At 36.3% G+C, this 21,704-nt stretch overlaps 1 protein-coding gene across 9 annotated transcripts in view; it reads left to right on the plus strand.

The window, feature by feature from the left end:
• The window catches only part of CPEB3 (cytoplasmic polyadenylation element binding protein 3), a 78,575-nt gene that overhangs the window by 34,515 nt on the left and 22,356 nt on the right, over positions 1–21,704 (plus strand). For all 9 annotated transcript variants that reach the window (XM_069019718.1, XM_069019724.1, XM_069019722.1 and 6 more), the window contains 3 exons: positions 2,984–3,040; positions 17,110–17,277; positions 19,061–19,150. In XM_069019718.1, the coding sequence (XP_068875819.1) occupies positions 2,984–3,040; positions 17,110–17,277; positions 19,061–19,150 (315 nt within the window). The remainder of the gene's footprint in view (positions 1–2,983; positions 3,041–17,109; positions 17,278–19,060; positions 19,151–21,704) is intronic.

Below are 21,704 nucleotides of genomic sequence, written 5' to 3' on the forward strand. Positions count from 1 at the left end.
GGCAAGTATGATATTGCACATGCAGCAGAGCACTCAGGCAGTCCAGCCAGAAAAGTCTCTCCAAATGTTGTTAGGAGAGAGAATGTAAGAAATTTAATGTCATGAGATAAGCAACAGTGCAGCCTGGGCTGTACAAGAGTCATTAAGCCTTCATTTATGCTCTGAAGTGTTCGAAGAGCAAGAAGTATACAACTAGATTTTTTTCTTTCTAAACTAGGAATTGAAAAGACATAAAAGAGTGATAATTGTTGCAGCCTAACTGCAGTACTCTTGAGTGTATGTTATAAAAGCATATAATTGAAAATATACTCACTAAATAGTTATGAAACCAAGACAGGCAAACTGAAAATGGCAGATGTACACTGAATACAAGTACTGGGGATGATGTTACTGGAAGGGTTGCTATTTATGATTTCAGTGAACTGCTGGAATCCATAACTTCTGTGCTCTTAAGTTCTCTATGTTTCTGTTTAATGTGCTTAATATTCTTGAAAAGTAATACTTTTATCTAGAGGTTTTGTTTTAAAACTGTAATTAGAATATGTGCTTATATAGATTTCATAAAGGTTCAGGTAACATACATATGTTTTTCATAAAATTGATTGTTTTCCAGTAGTCATTTATGTGTTTCACCTAAATAGGTCTTTGAAAGTACATATTCTTAATTATACTTCACAGTTCTGCATTGCACCTTTAAATTAAAAAATTATAATTTCCTTTCTGTGCTCTCTTGTTGTTCCTTAGATAATTATGCAGTTTTGTAATCTGCAGATGGCCTCTTTTTTCTATTGAATAATTTGCTTCAAGCAACAAAATATTAAAACACTATAGCCAATATGAAAGGCTGTATAATTATTCATAATTAATTAATTGTCTTGTGATTGGTGTATTGCCAGTCTCTTTTGAATGTTTTTAATAGAGGTGTGTTTTGAAAGGATTCCATTAATGTGTTTCTATAGAGTTGCACGAGGAACCTCTGAAGATGTACAGAATTATCCTGCACGCTGGCTTAGCTCAGTGTGAGAACATGTCCTTCTGCTTGTGCTGCTCTGTATTTTCTGCTCCTCTTAAAAGATAGCTGACAAGAACAGTTTAAAAATAGCAGGCCAAGGGCAGGTGACAAAATGTCACACAAGCAGCACCTGGTCCAGTGACAGCCTGGAGGGAGGAAAAAACTAAACCCAGATGTCACAGATAGGATTCTATTTCTGAAGCTGGTCAAACAGCAGAATTTCTGGTTCAGCAAAGGAAAAGAGAAGGGCCCATCCAAGCATTATGCATTCAAATTTTACTCTATTTTTTTCATAGCAGATTCTTTTTTTCTTTTTTCCTATTCCAAGTAATAATTTTAAAGTACAAATTAGTACAGACACCTTTTCTCTTTACAAGTAATACCTGTAACCTCACACTCATTAGTACACTGTTAAAGAAAAGGGAATTAATGTCCATCTGGAGAGATGTCTGAAATATTTTAGCAAAGGTTATACTAACTGAAATAATAGCAGCTTTAATGTTTCTGCAGTGCCAGATTAATGTGAAAATATGTATAGGAGAATTATGTCTGTAATTAGGAAATGTGAAGTGGTTAATGAAGATCAGCTCTTTAAGAAGCTTTACTCAAGGAGTTGGAAAGTAAAAATGGAGATTCTATTTACCTTCTCTCCCCACTTCTTTCTGGAGGTGCTCTTTGCTTCATAGCCTTATTGTGGTGGCATTTTGTTCTAAAAGGAGAAAACTTCAATGTGAAGAAAAGATTTATTTACTGTTCTTAACCTGCTTATGACTTAGCTTCAGAAGTATATTGAAACTTCATGCTGCATCTGTTCAGAAAGAATATTCATTACAGCACAGCAGTTTCAGTGACTGGAAATAGAAGGCTTTGACTATCAATAGGAACTAAAAATGTTGGAGAGGATTGGCTTTAGTTCTGCTTTGCCAGAGTTTGTTTGTTAAAACTTGGGTTTGCAGAAGTACAGGAACATCACAATTTTATTGGTATTTCAGTGCAGTGAGTGGGTCCTGAGCGCCCATATTTGAGTGTCCATGTAGTGAAGAAATGGAAAGTGACCTCTTCCTTACTTCCCAAACTTAACCACAGACCTAGAGACAGGAAAAGCCTATGAAATGGAATTACATTATATACATAAAGTTACTTAGGTTACTTAGTTGAAATAAATTTTTGCGTGGCTGTAATTATTCTTTTGTATCTTTTTCCAGGAAAGGACTAATACAAATTAAAGCTTGCAGATTGTCTTGGGTAGTTTAATTTAAAAATTCCTATGACAAGGTTTCTTCAGGATAACATTTAATACTTCATCTCAGTTAAATAGTATCCAGTACTAATCTGAACACTTGTTGGCTCATTTCTTGCTTTAACAGTAAAAGTAGGTTTCTGTGGACTAAGTCTCCTTTGGGTCAAGAATATTTAATTTTCAAAGTACATATGAATGTACTGCTTGAGAGCAATATTCCTTTCAACCCAGTGTCTTATCTCAAATGGTAGATGATGGAAGATTCTTAGGGAAGAATGCAAAACCAGGGTAAGAACTCTCTCTCCAACTATCTGTTAACTTGAGAGCTTCTGGTGCTTCATGTAGTATGAAAAATAGTGATTTATTTTTACCAATTAAATTGAGTTTTGCAATGCTGTACTTGTTACTGAAAGCCAACTATAAATGGCATAATTGCAGCAAGGTTGAACTCGAGGCCTTGTTTTGAAAGGGTAAGCATAATGCTTTCTTAGTGAAAAGTAAAGGAAATGTATTAAAAATAATGTTTATTTTGTGATTTTCAGTGTTTTAAGTACATAATATTGAAGGTACTGTGGTGTTAAATATTTTAAATGTGTATTCTTGGGAAGTTGTCTTCAACAGGTGGAAGATTCAGCTACCCTGACTGTTCATCCCCTTTAGAAATTTCATATTAATGAATTTAATTCAGTTTGAAATAAACCCATTGAAAATAACTTTTGCTTACATTGCAGGGCGTATGGGAATAAACTTCCATCATCCAGGAACAGACAATATTATGGCTCTTAATAGTAAGTAGTTAATGTCTAGTGATTTATATTGCCATGTTGAATATTATTTCTTATATCTATTGTGTGTGTAGCTGCACAGTCAGACATAAATATGTGTAATGTTTGCACAGAAATTCATGTTCACTCTCTGAAAATGTTTTCCATAAATCAATCACCTCTGATTCTTTATATTAGCTTTGTAATGGCTTTATGTGTTTCACTGGAAGCTTCACAATGCCTGCTATAGATAGTATTACAGAACAGTCTCTCTCGTTCCCTCTTTTGTGGGTGTGTATGTGTGTTAAAGCTGTGACTTTAATTTCTGATATCTCTCCAGACATATTTCTTCCTGTTGGGATGAGCTGTTACAAGTTTTGCATACAATTACATGGACTGATGGTGTTTGCTTTGTTGGTTTCTATCATGTAGACAGGAATGGAGAGAATGTTTAGACATCTAAATAATGAGGGAAAACTCCACTGAGAGATTATTGCATTTTTTGTCAGGAAATAAAAGTAAAATTAAAAGTCCAGTCATGAACATATGGATTCAAAAAAACTTGGCAGAATGGACCTGGAAGACAGTTCCTATGTGGGGAGGGTGGGGGACAGGGTGTCAGGCATAATGCTGAACTGAATTGTGCAAAGCAGAGTATTTGTCTGTCTAATCCTGAGAAATGCTGACTATTTTGAAATGTCCATTTTTGTTTACAATGTTGTATTAGACATGCTAGGGTTATTTACAAACTTCTCTAAAATTTTTTGCCTTTCAAAAAACCCACTTCAACCCACTACACGCTATGTAAGTTAGACTGAGTATAGCTGAAAACTACAGGCTTTTTTTGTGTAGTACCAAGCAAAGAATAATTTATAGATGTGAAGAACCGAAAATTTGTCCTAGACAAAATGCAAGGTGTTTAACACTTGGCTTTAAAGGCCAGCTTTTGGAACCTTTATGACTTAGCCTGTGCTCTTCTTAGTTTTATACTGTTAATGGTGAGGTGATACTTTGGGGAGATTTTGTTGTTGCAGTTAGCATATAAGCCCCATTTTCTTATGGTACATGAAATTTTGGGAAATCAAGTTATTAACTAGGAGATATGTTTTGTTTTATTAAAAGAGGAAGCTGTTCATGCCTCTGTGTGTGTGTAAATAAGTTCTACACAGTGCAGTTGTCAGGTGTTTGACATGAGTTCTGGTCTCAGAATGTATTTGTTGTTCTAAAGTGGGCATTTCAACAAGCTAACTGCAACAGAAATACATTTGTGAAGATGGGATATTATGATTGAATTTTGAGTTACCTTTAAAAATTGACAGTTATGATGAAATACATAGTAGTATTTCTTCCAAAGTCTAATAGTGATTTTTGAAAGATGGGGATGAAAAACTGAAACAAAAAGTTACACTATTTTGGGACAACTTGCTTTTATCTTAAATTAATGATGTGCTTTATTCTGGTTTCTTTCTAACGAAAATAATGAAAAAAACTTTTTCCTGCCTAATTTCTTTGAAATTTTTACAGCAGCCAGATACTCTAATAGTTTATAAAACCAATGATCTTTTGAAACTATAGTCCTGGTACATGGTTAAAATATCAACATAGCTAACTGAGGGACTGAAATGAAATATATTTAGGCATTTGCACTACTTAAAATATTATGGGTTTATTGAAGTATTGACTGTTTAAAGACTTAAATAAGCCTGGAATCATAAACATGCAATTTATGAAAAATGAAATTAATCACAAATCAAAAGTCTGAATAAGTTCCCATATATTTTTCCTCTTCTGCAACTCTTCTCCCTTTATTTCTTTACTAGGCAAGGCCACACTATTTCTGGCCATCAATAAGAGCCCTAAGCTAGAATTATTGAAACCTGTTGGGTTTTGCTTTTAGATCTTTCAAGAGCTAAGAATAAAAGCAAATATTCAAATACAAAAGCTTAAAAATTACTTTCTGTGATTGAAATTCTTTTTTGTATGCAGCTCAACTTGAAAAATTTAGAACTAGGTAATTCCATATCATCCATTACCTTTGTTGTGGGGAAATATAGCAAAGAAAATTAGTTCAAGAAGAAGTATTCTTTTCTTTGCTGGAATGGCTATGATTTCGGTTAAAAAATATAAAATAAGTAAAATAAAAATTCCCAAAAGATACTTCATCACAGTATTTTTTTAATAATTTTGAGAACTTATGTAATGTCTTTAAATCATAATACTTGCCATATCTGTGTTCAATTTCTGTGAAACTAAACACAGTCTGCTGAGTCTGCAAATCCAACCTTCACATTCTATTTATAATCATTGCTTCATAAGCATTTTTCTCTTTTCCTGTGAAGACATAGTAATAATCTTTAAGATTTATTACTCAAAGCTCAATTTCACACTGAGAATGTAGGCAATCTTTTGAAGTTGGAAGGCAACATATGCTCATGCCAACAGCAATGCAAAACTTCACATGTTGTAGGGAGAGGGGAAGTTTTCTGGGGGATGTTTATCTCTATCTCCTTCTTGTCCTCTGTGGCAGCACTTTCAACTGTACTTCAGCTGTTATTGCTGCTTACTCATTACAGCCTTTTGAAACTGGGGATTTTCCTGCCTGCCTGTCTTGAGCTGCTGTCTCTTAATGTTGGAGGGCATTGTTTGGTTTGAGGGAAGGTGTTGCTTTGCTGGCAGCATGGGGGGAGCATGCTGTCACCATTTTGTTCATCATTGTGCAAGGCTAAATCATCACCATCTTAAAACACTGATTTCTGAAATAATTAAATTCATGGGATAAAAGAGATTACTTTTAAGTGCATAATTATTGTGAATCTCTTTGTGTCATTAGTGGCATTATGCTTGTGTTCACACAGTTTGCACATGTGTGTAAACATGTTTGTATAATAAGTGCTCTTGAAATTCAGAATTAGGCTTCTGTTGAGGAATGCAGTGCTCAAATATTCAGAGAGATCTGAGCATAATCCTAAAGAACATCTAAACAAAAGGAAGATGCAAATATTAGATTGGAAGCATTTTTAAAGGGGAGATGGTATAGCTTTTGTCTGTGCTAGATCTAAATGAAATTTCTCTAATTGAAATAGTGTTTTAATCAATTAGTGATATTAAGTATTTTTTTAGTAGTATCATTCATACTGAGCTAAACAGAAGAATTTTTATAAACTTCCATCTACAGCACCTTATTAAAATAATTGATACTGTAATCTGTAGGGGAAATGTGGCATAAATTTAACTCGGAGGTGTCCTCCATCCCTTCTCTTGCTGATATTCAATACCATTTGTAGCCATACATTTCTGCAGGCATTGCTTCTTCTGAATATGTGCTCCTTTCTAATTAGCTGAGTAACTAGGAGTGAATGATCAGCATGAATACAGAGTCACCTACGTGGTAGGTGGTGAGCTGTCTTTAATGCTTCTTGGGAACTCCAGAGAGCCACAATAACTTCAGTGGGAGAGAAGTGTGGCAGCTGAAAAAGGAAGATGGGAAAAAATGAGGGTGTGTGATCTCTATAAGGAAGTACTGAAGTGTTGTGCCAGAATCCCAAACAATCTTCGGTAAAATAAATGTAGTCTAAAGGTGGTTAAATGAAAAAATGAGAAAAACCCCTTTGTGAAATGCTGGAATTTTGTTTTTCCTAAAGCTCCTCTGTACAGTGACTTTGCAGTCTTGTTGGGCTTCAAATGTTCCATCTGCTTCCACTGTTCATTCTTGTCTCATACAAAAATGCGTCATCTGTAAGGTCTGGTACTATTTGCTCTCCATGTGACTTTTTTTCTTTTCATTAGTGTAATTTAGTTCTATTTATTCAGATTAAAATAATTTGAAAAATACATTAAGGAAAGGATTTGGGGCACCTTTTTAAATGTCTGTGTTGAGATTTTGTTTTTGTTCTATTAATCCCATTTATGTGGGGAAGTTGTCATGCCATGACAGGAACTGTAATGACAACAAAACTATCTCATTTTTTATTTTCATTTTTCTGTTGTTTCTAAAATTGCTTTGACTTCTTAAGAGCTATTGTACTTGGTGCTCCCTGTATTCTGATGTGTTGTTTCCAAACACATATAGTGTTTAGATATAAAAAAAGTTGCTGAAGTAGCATTTTAGATTTAAAACTTTTGCCAATGCTACTGTTATACCTTGAAATAAACTGCTCCAAATAGAAAGCTTATTGAATTAATTTTGTCTTGCAAGATCTTGGGCTGGCAGTTTAATAGCTAATAAAAGCTTTTTTTTTTTTTGTAGTGATAATATTCTGGGCAAATGTGTGACTAAATTCCAAGAGACATCAATCTCTTCTAATAGATTAGTTCTTGCCTATAGGAATTTGCTGAACACTTCAGCCCAGTTGCCAGGTTGGGTTACTAATGTGTCACCAGCTTAAGAGCATATACAGAATAACAGAAAGGAATAAAAAACACTGAGAGAAATTACAAGGTTTGCAAAACCAGACCTGATTTAGTTGTAAAGAGATCTGAGTTAATATAACTGGAGGGGAAAAAAATGATTGATGTGAAGTGTGGCACAGCAAAGGCAGTGGGGTTCGGAGGAGTGCCAGCGTGTGGGAACCGTGGCTTTGCGCATCACCTTGTTACGGTTTCAGAACCAGCTGTACGAGCAGTTGGTATTGATGCCTTGGAGGCTGTGAGGTGGGTTTGCTGATACCTTAAAGTCCCTTCTGTACCTATTTAAATTTTAAAAAAGGGTGAAGGGGGAAGCAGGGGAGCAATAGTAAGTACGTGCCTTTTCTTCTTTTTTCCTTTCAGTTTTTTATATTGGCATCTGCACTTCCGGAGATCTGATTTGGCTGTTACTGAAGGCAGTATCTGTAATCAGTGGCTGCTAAAGGCTTTTTCTAGCAGAGGGAGATTTCCTAAATTGTCTTCCTCTTAATCCAACTTGGTAGCTCTTTAATAACTTCTTGTTTGTTTGTTTGTTTTCCCCACCATTTTTCCTGCCTCACAAGCTCACCAATGTGCTTTCCTTTCATCTTCGTGAACCTCTCTATTGTGGGTTAGTGCCATCTGTTTCCTCTGAATTTTAAGATTTGCCAGGCTACTCCATGAGCATTATATATGATGCTAGAAGAGATGAAGCATCCTGGCTGTTAAAAATGTGAGTTTTATTGTTAACAGATTTTTTTTTTAACTAAAACAAAGAGATGAAAATACATAAACCTTCTCCCCTGTTGCACAGTTGCTTGGCTGCTCGTATGCCTCAGGAAGGGACACCTAAGCTGATTTGGGGTATTGAATGCAGTTCATGTGTTTGATCAAGTGTTTGAGGCTTATGTGTGGGACTTAACTGCATACAGCTTTCATGTAGATTGTGTTTTTCTGATGATGGGATTCAGTTTTATACGTATGTGAGCTATGTTAGCAGGGAGATTGCTGTAACACTTGCATTGTTAGTATTGGAGAAGAATCAACAAAAAGGGACTGCTGAGGTTCATGTAACCAAATTATTGTACTGCCCATCTGCACATCCAGCTCATCTATCTGCAGAAATTGAGAACCACTTTCTGAACCACTTGTAGATGAGTGTCCATCATCTTTGCAATTCTTTTATATGATCCCTCTGTTGTGGAAAAACACATTGCATAATTATACTCAATTCTACCACCTTCCCTCAGTTCATGAATGCATTTTCACTGGTATTTTAATTCACTTGTAAACTTCCAGATCCCTAAGAACTTCAGAGACCCTCTGTTCAAAAGCAAAAGCTTGACATATTTTCCTTTCTGATCTCAGAAAATCATTGCATAACTCATAATGTCCTAAAGCAAGTATTGTTCTGAACTGCTGACTGCTTCAAGAATACAAATGAGTGTTCCAAGCTAGAACTAAGATTCTGGTACCCTGTAAATCAAGGAGGTTCCCAGTCTTGTCAAATAAACTTTCCTTTAGCCAGTATAGATCCAAAATTTCTAGTCTGGGAACGTTGATTTCTTTTTTTCATTGAGGTAATGCTATTTTAAGTCAATTTAAGATGTGTCTTTAAGATTTCCTTGAAGTGTGCATCTTTGATATTGTGGACACATAATTGCATGAACAAAATAAATACCAGAAGCGAAGAAAGAATGTTCTAAAAATCTCAAAATACTTTCAATAAAGTCTTCCAGAAAATGCGATAATACAAATAAATGTTGGCACCTATTTCTAAATTTGAAATTACCTTATCAGATTCATTTTTAGTTATGATATGGAAAGCGTGTAGATCTAGTCCTTTTGAGTTAATGTTCTATGGATTCACAAATTTGTTTTTTCCTAGGACTGCTTATTTTTGATACAAATACAAGGTGCAGTTTCAATCCCATATTATAATAAAATAATGAAATAACCCCAGAAAAGTTCTTTCATCAGTTTTGTGTAGCCTTGAGATGCAGTTAAAATCTGAGCAGTTCATTTGAGTGAGTTTTGATTTATTGCAACAATGGGTAATCTTAGCTGCAGGCTTTGGGGAATTCCAAAGCATTAACACTAAGTTTACTTGATTGCACTGCAAGTTTTGAGGTTTGGGGAGTTTGTTCTGCTTGTTTGTTAAAAGAGTAAAGTTCTGTCCTTCATTATACAGTTTCATGTTCATAAAAATACACTCAGCTTCTGGGGTGAGGTGAGTTAATAGTTTCAGGAGAGTTATCAGTGGACGAAAAAGAATCTGTTGTTCCTTTGCATTTGAGGACAGGCAATTTGGGACACAGCAGTTATGTAACTTTGTACCTGACAGTTACAGAACGTTGCTAAGGATGGACAAACACCAATGCAGGGATGATCCAGCTGTGAGCTGCACAATCCATCAGTGCACATTTTACATGGGAAAATGTGCTCATCCCTTCTTAAAGCACCTGTGTTTTCCTTAATACTGTAATGATCTAAGAGGTACCTAGGAAAGAATCAGTTGTGTTGAATTCAGAAACATTTCAGGAGATGGTTTCTGTGCAAAAGGACATTTATATGTGGCACCAAAACCAGTACATGGGGAGCAGATGCATTGGTGTGGGTACAATTTTAAGAGCTCCCAGTCTCTTTTTGTCTTCTGTTGGAATTGCCCAAGAGAGAAAGTAACTTCAGATACGTAGCTCTGGTAATTTCATTGTTTGTAATAGTGCAGTAATCTTCTTATTTGCTCCCAAATATCTTCATTCAAGAATAATTTCTAAATTGTTTACTTTCTAAAATATTTACTCAAACTGGAGGCATTATGAAATTTACCTGATGAACCATTCCTGCTATTTAATCTGTTGTGCTCTGAATTTTGACTTGTGAACAAGATGGGTATTTTTTAATTAACTTGTTTCAAATGACACATTCAAATTTCACATTTGCATTCTGTGTAAGCAACATAATGAAGTGTGCATTGGCGTTCTGAAGTTGTCATGCTGAATAACTCTCAGCCTGTTGGGAAAAAAGTAACATTTTAATATAAATACCAGTTGAAACTGAGATAATTTTATATATATAAAAATATACATATTTTTATATATATATATGTATAGTATACAAAATATAAATAACAATGGTGAAACTTCACTTTGAGTATTTAAATGTAATGCAGTGTTTTTAAATCAGCAAAAACTGACTTGCCTGTCTTCCTGTTTAAGTGAATTGCCCCTGGAATTTACAAGGCAAATATACCTTCAGTGACTTTCAGTAACTTTTATAGACATAAAGATTGTGTGTGGATGCAAATATAGGATAAAAGTATTATTCTGCAGTGAAGTATTGCATTTAAGTGTTATTATACATGAATAGCAATAGGGTATTCTAAAATTTACAGAAGTCTGTGGTAGATTTCTGCCCTCATGTACTAATCTTGATCAGAGCCTGAAAGTTTACATTAAGCACATAAAGCTTTGTTTTCTTCAGAAGAAACACGAGTCTCTTCCGTCTCATACTGCAATAATTCTTCTTAATTTAATTTTTAGATTGGTAACATTCTGAAAAACCTCTTTCAGATAAATTGCTTTCAGAACGTGTGCATAACTATACCTTGATACATGCTTTTTTTGGGAATGTGGGCATTCATCAAGACAAGGACTTGCTACAAGAGATCTGACAATGATTCTTTGCCATCATAATAACTAATAAAATATGGCAGTAACTAGAAAGAAGGAGGACTAATCTTATTCTTGCTGCAAAGCCAACTCTAGTGTTAATTCTCACCACTGCCTGCTATGCAAGAAGCAGAGTCTCTCTCAGGGCTTACCAAACACCTCACTGTGACTGAGTACCTGTTCACACAAACAGCTCCTGCTGTCCTCATGCTAAACATAAATTGCAGAGCGGTTCATCATAGCCCTTGAAATTTTTTAATCCCCCTATGGACATACTCATGTAGGTGCCTTTTTGTGACCTCATGGATAGTGGAAGAAAAAAGATGTAGGTGTATGGTGTTTCTTCAGGGCTTAAGGAAGAAGCTGCTTGGGTAGAAGCCTGTGCTGAAGGAGGGTGAGCATTGCACTGGGTAGCCCTGGGGCCCCTCAGTCAAAAGAAAAGTAGACAGGGAATACTGAGGGGTCTGGTGGCACACCTGGGTGTGTAGGACAGGACTGGAAGGCACTGTGTTAGTTTGGGAGATAAGAGATGGGGTTGGGAAGGAGTAGGAACACTGAGAGCGTTACAATGAAGAGAGAAAGAAACAAAACAAAGCTCTGCTACCCCTTAGGTGAGCTCACTTCTGTTGAAAAACCCTGCTTGATCCCTAGCCTTCCACATTTGATTACCTTGGAAGGACAGATGTCTTTTGTGATAGATTAGAGATCCTGTGTAGAAGACGTGTTTCCCAGACTATTTTCCATCTTTCTAAAATTTCAGCTCAAAAATGCTGGTTTTTGCATTTCCCATTACATCATGAAATACGGTTCTGAAGTTGTCCAACACTGTGGATTTGCCATTGATGCGTGTCTCACTGAAATGCTGTGTTAATTCTGGTAGTTAGGAAGGCATTTTGTCAATCTAGTTTTATGTATCTAAACATATTGGCTATTGAGTTCATATTGTTTTAGTAGGATTTTAATACTTACATATGGTTAATTAGTTAAATTGAAACATAATTGGAAGACATGTTCTCCACAACTATTTAGTAAAATGCAAAATGAGTTCTTTTAATTAGGATTACTGTTGGTGATGTTTATTACCTCTTAAAACCATAATCCTAAATTATTATTTTATAATACTGTCTGATATGCCTGATTTTTTTAATACCTTTTCTATATAAAAACTTGCACAGCAGGTATGTTGGGTTTTGTTTTGTTTTGGTTTTTTTTCCCTGGCTGTATCATCTTCAACTTTTTTTTCTCGTCTTGGGTTGTTTGAATTTCATCTTGCATTTTTAAATGTCTTTTCCTTCTTTATGGTGGGGGGGGAAAAGAGAAGAGGTAGAAGCTACATTTTCATTGCTTTTGGAGCTAAATCTAATGACAGCTGTACCGACAATTTTCTTCTGTGTTTACATGCAGCCAGGAGCTATGGGCGGAGAAGAGGTAAAAGTATTTACTAAATGTTTTGTTTGCTGAATAGTGGGAGAAATAAATCTAGTTTTCTTGTGATGATGTTACCAATTTTTACATTATTTAGTTGGTCAATTGCTTCATATAAATCAATCTCATATTCTTCCCTTGCAAAACAGCTCCCTTTTAACAGCATCTTAAAGCAAAGATGATCCTGAGCTGATAACTTCAAGTGTGTTGCTATTACCAGAGACCTGGAGGATGACTGAATGTAAAGATTCTCGTGACACGTATTTGTGACTTGATGTGTGTAGAGTTCCAAAAAAAGATTGGTTTTGGGTTTATGTTTGGTGTTTGTTTGTTTTGTAGAAGTGCAATGTTTAACTGTTGCATTGAACATTTGAAAATTACTTTTTTTCTTACCCGTAACAGCTTTCCCTGAATATTACACTTTATTACATTGAATTGCCTCAGGTAGGACATGTGTGAATACCAATACTAGTAACTGTCCTCAACAGTGAATATTGATAATAATTTTGAAAATATACATTATTTGAGCACATTTTAACTGTATTTCATCATAGACAACCCTTAAAACATAAAAGCAAACTGAAAATATTTTTTAAATGTACAGTGCTGCATATCAGTTTATTCTGAGAGATGAATGAACAAGGACAATAGCGAGTCCAATAGCTGACTACTGAGCAAGTCACTAATGCAGCTTATATTTATGTACTGTGCTGTAGCTTACACTGACTGGTTGTTATTGAGAAAATAACAGTGAAAATAGCAGCTTTAAACAATTATTTAGGCAGTGTTACCTGCGTGGGGTACTTTAGCATTAAACTTATCTTCCTTTCCATGAAGTTCTCTGGCAACTCTGCAGGTGACATTGCTTCCTTTTCCAAATGTAGAATTTGCACCATGTTTGTGAAGAACTTTGGAGACAGATGTATCCATCACACAGGCCAATAGTGTCTTAAGGGCTTGTAATTTGCATATGTGTATGTATTGGGGGTAGGCTGTACAGGCTGTATTAACACAGTCTGTAATAAAGAATTTGAGCCTCGTTTTAGTGTTTCTTTGATAACTAAAGGTGAAACAAAAGATTCACGTTTTTTTCACAAACTGATCTTCCCATTTTTCACCACCTGCAGAGCTCAGGCTACTGTTAACAGATGTTGAAAGCATCCTAATACTTACACTTTTTCAGTGCTTTCATGGTACTGAAACAAGTTAGGAAGTATGTGGAGTATACAGGAAGGTATACTCTCTGTGCATGTAAACACTGATTAATTTTATTTTAAGATTGTGGCACGTGTGTCCAGATTGATCAAATGGTACCAAAGTAGGAAAGGAGGTAGGAATCAGTAGGACACTATCAACTATTTGCAACTCATGTTTACTTGTAGAAGCAAAATACAATAATGTGGAAGTAATTGTGATGAATATAGTTTAGGCTGTTTTATACAAATTTTAGTGAAGGCAAAACAGGGCAAACAAGTTCTGAATATGCTGGCTTTTCAGACTTTTTTTCTCACTACCAAAAAGCATGCTTCACTACACAAGACTCATTTCCTGTATGAAATTCAGGCTTTTCCATACTAACAAGTAGATTTGTGTGTGTCTTATAATTTATGTTAGGGATTTTGACTTGCCTCATTCATATTAAAGTCTGCGATGTTCATGCTTTATGATTACCTTGACTTTTATAATGTTAGTTTTGAGCTTTCTTAACCTTAAGAAGCATGAGCCTCTATAACAGTATGTTAAAAAAATGTGTTGGTTATCTAATATTCTCATATATCCCTCTCTATTATTGTTTTTACCATTTGCATCGGGATAATATGCAGAGTAACCAGAGGCCAGTCTGTGCAAGGACTCACTTCATGTTTGTTACAGTTGGATATTTTAATTAGTGTTTGATTCTGTTACTGTGACTAAACATCTTCAGTGAGAAGAGGTTTTCTCAGACATTTCTTGAGGCTTGCCATGAACTCTCAGTTCTCTACTTGATTCTCTGTTTCCTTTGAGAAAAGAGATGAGCATTTCTTTGTAGGTATCATGTTTAGAGCTGTTGAGTCATGTTCTTGGTACCTTGTTTTTTAACTTTTACAACCAGTTTTTCAGGTACAGATGTAAGCACTGCTGTGGGAAATCAGCCCAAACTATTTTGCTACACTGACAACTCACAGATGCCCAGGGAGGGGTACAGGAGTATGTTACAAAGAAAGTGCATTAAGTGATGCCTTTCCATAATGTTCTCCCAGAAATTTGCCCCTGGGATTTTTTTGAGGTGATGTTTCAATATTTATTGCTTTAGATTGCATTTTTTTCTTGTTTCTACTCATTCCCTTTTCTAAGCCTACATAAATTTTTCAACATCCCAAAAAGTCTTGTAGCAAGGGTTTCCAGAGTTTGCCTTGCTTTTTTCAGCCTTGGCATGTACTGATTATGTTCAATGCAGTTTATTTTTCCCTTAGTGGAGAAGACCGTGAACAGTCATTGCCTATTCCCTTGTCTGTATGCTTTCCATTATTTTAAATGGATACTTTATACATTTAGATCTATACTTAACTATAAAATTATAGAACATTGTTTGCATTTAAGGTGAGTGCAGTGTCTGTAGACCGCCAAGCATCTGGCATGGTGCTTAGAGGTGACACCTTGCTTTCTAAGCTGCTCTGAATTTTTATTATTTCCTTCAGACCTCAGTCTCTTCTGCAGATCTGTATTTTCATTGGACACCTTGTTATTGATTTGATATGTCATCTTCCACTAATGGCTCATGTTTGTTGTTTGTTTACTTTTTTACAAGAAAGTAGGCTGATGGGCAGGAATTGGAAGATGATTTAGCTCTTCAGTAATGTCAATCTCTTACAGATATTTTCAGATTTCCTGCTTTTCAATGAGTGTTCTGATTTGGTATTTTTACACAGTTGTACTATTCTTAATTATTTTTTCTCTCATGCAAATGTTCTCTATTATGTTGAAATGCATATGTTTATACATATTTGTCCATTAATGGAATATTCATCAAAAGTTTTATGCTCTAAACCCACCATTTCTGACAAGCCTTTGAAAGGCAGCATCTCTACATCCTTCTCTGATTGTGGTATTTACCCTGTTTTTTATGTTGATGTGTAAAAGCACAGAAGGATTTTTGCTTCAGTGGATTTTTGTGTCTGTGATCTCTGTCGGTGTTTAACATGCAATATATTCTTTTTAATCAACACTTTTCTAGTACCTGATGTTCGTAAAAAAAATCAGGCTGTTGGTGTGTGTCAGTGAGAGCATCTTTCCTGATTTTGTTAACTTGTTTTCCATATACAGGATTACTGCTTCTTTTTGTCATCTGTCCTTTGCTACTGGAGACAATTACTGATATTTTCAGTGTATATGTTTTTCTGACTGCTGTCCCTCTGTCTTGATTTTTCTCCTCGCTTCTGGTTTTTTTTCCTTCACTTCCCTGTTCTGTTAATGCCAGTATGGTATTAATCCTTAGGTCTTGCTAAGTCAGTTTCACGTGATCTATTACCTTTGAATTTAATTCTGTGCACTTACAAAAGTATAAATACATTTATATATGTAATCAACCCCCATATAAACTGTTTGTATCAATTAATTAATTTCCATCCCTGGGAGCAATCCTCCTTGATATGAGTGGACAAGTAGCCTTTTCAGAGTTGAGGTGTGGTTCCCATTTATACATCTCTTTATATTGCAGGACTTATTTTTCAGCTCAGGTATAGGGAAGTGTTAAACTCTAAAGTTGGCATGTTCTACAGTGTTGCTTATTTGCAGTCTTTGAATATTTTTATCTTCTTTGTTAATAAATCTGTTCTTAAGATAATGTGTGTATACTTTGGTAGTAGTAGCAACAAGTTAATTGTATCAGATGGTTACAAATAAATTCTTTACTTTTCATTAGAAAACTGAGTAGTAGCCATTTATGTTGATTTTGCTCGTTCATTAGAGAGGATGTTTTAACTCTGAGGAACAAACAGTCTGACAGGCTGTTCTAGCTAACAATGTTTTCCTTCAAGTGCAAGTTCTTTTATTTAACAAGATTTTTTTTCTTGTTTGTTAAGTTTCTTCACTACCTGTTTAATATCCACAAGCCAACGCTTTTTCATGTTTATTTTGCTGCTTGCCCCGCTGCTCAGTGTGGGCCTGTGTTCTGTGGAGGTGGAAGTGCTGCAGCCCTTGTTGTCAGGATCCTGTAGAGCACTCAAAGGACTGTCCTGCTCTGCAGTGCAGTGGCTTGAGGGATCTTAAAATCATTCCTTCAAGATCTGTTATGGAAGGTTTAAATCTCTACTAATTGGTTTGAAATGTAAATCTTGAAAAGGTTCTTTCTATAGCTATGACACGTAATTTCATCAGATAACTTGTTTTTCATCGTTATCCATTTGCAAGGGTTTGTTTTAAAGCTAAATTAGTTTTATTGTCCTGTAAGGGTAACACACTCTTGGAAAAATAGAAACGATACTAATGAACATGAATTGGACAACTAGACCACCTAGCTAGGTCCTTTAATGCAAATTCTGTTGAAGTAAAACAGTAAAAGGAAAAGTTTTTTACTGAAATATTTAATTCTCCAGGAAATAACATTAACTCTAGATCCTACAAAATCTGTTCCAGGTCGGTCTTCACTCTTTCCTTTTGAAGATGGCTTCCTAGATGACAGCCATGGTGATCAGTCACTATCCTCGGGTCTCAGCTCTCCAACACGCTGTCAGAATGGGGAAAGAGTGGAACGTTATTCTAGAAAGGTGTTTGTTGGAGGCCTTCCTCCTGACATTGATGAAGGTACTGTGAATCACTTGTATTCCTGAGATGTGGGAATTGGCTTTCATATAATTATAAAAAAGGTCAGTTTCATAGAAGCAAATGTATTTTCCCAGATGTGTCTCTTGTAGTGCTCGTGGCACTATTTGGAACAAACACACATTACCACCCCCCTGCAACACCTGAGAATTTACTCGATGTTCTTTTGTACTGTAGATCAGAAGAGATGGAGACAGAAGTGGCTGCATAGCAGGTCTTCTGATCTGCATGTCTTCCCACGACTGTAAAGTGGGAAAGCTGAAAAAGGGAACTTAGTGGGTACTGTCCCTCCTCCATAGTCTTTTCCTATTCTTGGATGTGGTTGACTTTAAAGACTTTCTTAATGCAGTCGTTACCAAAATACGGTGGGCTTGAATAATCAGCTCTTTTATCCAGTACATATGCAGGGTTCAGATGATAAATACAGGGTAATAATATGGTTACAAAATAATAACCAGCTTAGTAGGGATGGTCAGGGTTTTTCCTCAGTCATTAATCTGCTCTACTTGTGTGTGCCCCCACAAACCCTTACTCCCAAACTAAAATCATGACAGTTTTTGATGTATATTTCGTATTATAGCTGGAATCCACCACTATCTAGCTTTAATGGGCATACACAGAGAATCTGAGGACGCCTTATATTGAAAAGAGAGGGATCTCTAATCTACTGATCTGAAGCCTAAACCATGTAGAATTTTAATGAAGAAAGAGTATGAGTTGCCAGTCTTATGTTTGCAAACAGCTCAAATACAGTTCCCATATCATACCAAGAGCTGCAGGACTGTTGTACAGGTCTGGTGGATAATCTGGATTTGCAGCTGTAAGAAGCAGCAGCCCAACAGGTACAACTGATGTGAACATTGCTGGGCCACTCAGAATCAAAGTACATGCCCAGTCTGTCCTGTGAGGAAGTAATACAGCGACCTGGGAGCTGTCACCCTTTTTCCTGAGAGGTCTCCTTCAGTGACCCTTTCTCCTTCAGCTCCTCAGGTACACAACATGTGTGCTGTGTCTCCAGGTGCTTGAAAAATCTGGCGTGCAATTCATGGGGTCAGAGAAACTGGAGACATCTCAAACAGCAGTCCAGAAATTGAAAAACCCCACTGCCTTTTCTCCTGATGGCTTGTTGCTCTGATCTATCTAACATCACATTAGATACAATTTTAAACTAATTCTTTATTTAAAATACATTTTAAAATGTATTGAGAAAAAAAGATTTTTTTAAAAAAACAATTTAAAATACTTTTTCTGAAGCATTTACATGTAAAACAAAATTGTCCTGTAGGATAGCTCATGATGTGTGTTACATCGTGGTTCCAAATTGATGCTTAAAGAGTGAAGAAAAAACTTGGTAATTCAAGGCAGATTTCCTGAGGGGCCTGAGGTAGGTGCAATGCCCACAGTAGCATGACCTGCTGCAGCCTCTTTCTAGGGCAGGCTGCAAGGAGCAGCCGTGCTGACATGGGGCTCCTCCGTCAGTCCCATGTGGCTGCATCTGACCCTGCTTTGTGGCTATAATTAGAAATAGACCACAGCTGAAGCATATTCACTTCTGATAGATCATGTTTGCATTTAATCCTGCTGCAGACTTCCACTAGTGGAATGTAAAATTACCTTTTTAAGCAGCCATGTACAGCATAAGAGATGAAAGAATATTTAGGCATCTTCTATGGACATTATTTTTTTTTTTTTTAAGTAAGACCTTTTTACCTTGCCACTGTCAGTTTTTGCATTCTCTCTAAGGTGCCTCATTTGTTTTTTGTAGATGAGATCACTGCCAGCTTTCGTAGGTTTGGACCTCTTGTGGTGGACTGGCCTCACAAAGCTGAAAGCAAGTCATATTTTCCACCTAAAGGTAATTAGTTTAAAATACATTTAAGAAGGCTGGTCTGGTAAAAGAAAATTACATCCCCAGTGTGGAAATCCATTACAAAGCAAAGTTTATATTCTTTATGGTGAATTTTCTATCTTTCGTCAAGCATATTTTCAGCCATTGTCATGATGGGAAAGAAATGCACCATCTGGTTACTGAAAGGTGCTCCTCTTGTGTGTTCTTCTTCAGCACACCTTGAACCCTTGAATTATGCTTTAATTTGTACCAGGAGTAGGTAGAATTCAAGTTGCTGAAATTTCCTAGTTGATTCTGTTGCACTTTGGACATTGCAAAACCCATGGGAATAAGAGCTGGAAGTCACTTGGGTTGGGCCATTGGATTGGGTCCCCAGTGTTTTGCAGGGAAGCACCTCCAGTGTGTGCTGGGACCTGAGGGGCCGTGATCCTGCTCGGAAGCACGAACTCTGTGTCAGGGCTCCCTGGGCAAGCTCTGCTCAGAGGGCACCACAGACGGCCCAGGGGTGGGCTGGAGTGTGTGCAGGTGGGGCAACCTCATATCTGTCAGCATAACATTATGCAGACCTGTTCTGGTTGAGAAAGAACCGTTTATGGGAAACCTGTTTGGGAGCATTACTTGGCTAAATCAAACTGCTCTTACTGTACCCTGGTCTCTGTGCTTTTGTACAATACATTCTACTCTCTTTCACATGTGCCTCTTGCATGTAGCTCCTGAGTTCACTCATGATCTGAAACAGTAGCAGGAAGTTGTACACAAAGTTTCTGGTCTATATGTAAAGATTTTCAGTTCTCATTGACCCTAGGAGGTCTTAATTGCTCATTAAGGCCACTGATTATTTTTGCAGAACGATGGGCTGTTCAGTCAATGAAACAGCTAATCCTACAATATTTTGATAGATGTATTTTGACTGCAAAACCACACAAATAAAAGGCAACTTAATTTATTTGGAAGCTTAGTTGCTGGAGGCGAGGTAACACCGTGACAAATACTTGCCCTGTGGACAGTATTTGGGACACTTAAAATCAGAAGAGAAACCCATACATGCTTCCTCTTTCCTGTTCTGTTCTCACCACTTAGCCTTGCTGTCAGCAGTTATGCAACATCTGTTCTTGAATTTAAAAACAAATCAAACAGCCCCAAAACCAGCAACAAAATACCCCAAACCTGAACCCCCCTGCAATATTCCTAAGGACAGTTGGTAAAATATATGTGTTTCCCTTTTTATGTTATTTTTAAAGCTTTTAAGGGTCTTTCTGGCTAGTGAATTCTATTTGTTCCTTCACTCAAAAGTTTGGTTGTTTTTTTAAAAAGTAGAAAAGCCAGCTTCTCCTTGTCCTTATTATCTCTTAGTACTCTCTATTTGTTTTTCCCCTGTCATAGGTTTTTTATTTTTTTGCTCTTATTAATTCAATAAGTAATTATTTGTAGTAGATCAACATGGGACTTCCAATTTTGATTTTGTTCTGTATCTGACTGTGGACTAGTTATGCCTGGACAAACTTGTAAAATGTTTTTGAGTAAGATCTATTTTAGCAGAAGACAAGGGAATGCTGCCTCACTTCTATTTTTGTCATGATTCTAATATAGGAAACAGCTTTCAAAGCCCCTGCCAGTTGCCCTCAACGTCTGTCTGAAAGTGCTAAACAACAGTCAATCCCAACTGTTCCAGATTTATTTATATCTGACTTCTTAGTTATCAGTCAGGGCTGCAGCATCAGACATCCTGCATGCCTGGCTCTGAGATTCACTTACAGTCATGGTAAGCTCCGTAGGTCAAATGTACTTGATTCACTATGGTACCATATAGGCAGCACCTACACAGAAGACAGAATATTATTTCCAGGAGTCACAGGGTAAAGACTGAATGTCTGTTATAATTTTCTCACAGCTTTTTTGTCTTCTTTTGTTTGTTTGTTTTTAAATAAAGAGTACTTTTTCAAAGTTATTATGGAATCATTTTCAGGAGTACCACAATAAAACTTCTCCAGTGCTGGTTTTAATCAGAAGTTCCTTTAGACCTAAAACTTGAGTTGGTGGGCTTTGGTTTTGGTTTTGTTTGTTTTACTTTTTTATTTTAAGCTGTTTTGGTGCATTATTGGACATTTCCTTAAAACAGTGAAACAAAGAGAGATATTTGAAATTATGTTTGGTGCAGAATTCAGTGAGACTTACTCAGCTGTTGAGTACTCATGAATTCAAATGTTTTCTCCCTTCATTTTTCTAGATGTCTTGTTTTCCATGTTGCATTGCTAGTCTGTAAATTCTCTGACATTTTGAATATGAGTCTTTCAAATTGAAAACATGCCCAAAAAACCACAAAGGACAAATTAAATTATAGAGGAGAGAATGAGCTGGGTTTTGTATGCTAGCAATCTTGAAAGAAATCAAGAAAAATGAATTGTTGGAATGAAGTGGGGATGATGCAGAGGCTAATCTTTATTCACACATTGATAAAGCCTGACCTTCAAGGCTTCTCCCACCTACTTGAATGTGCCCCACAGGCAGTAAAATTGAGCCTTGCTCTTTCTGAACATATGTCATCACCTCCAGATGGATT

This window comes from Aphelocoma coerulescens, chromosome 6 (genome assembly GCF_041296385.1).
Source record: "Aphelocoma coerulescens isolate FSJ_1873_10779 chromosome 6, UR_Acoe_1.0, whole genome shotgun sequence".
NCBI lineage: Eukaryota > Metazoa > Chordata > Aves > Passeriformes > Corvidae > Aphelocoma > Aphelocoma coerulescens.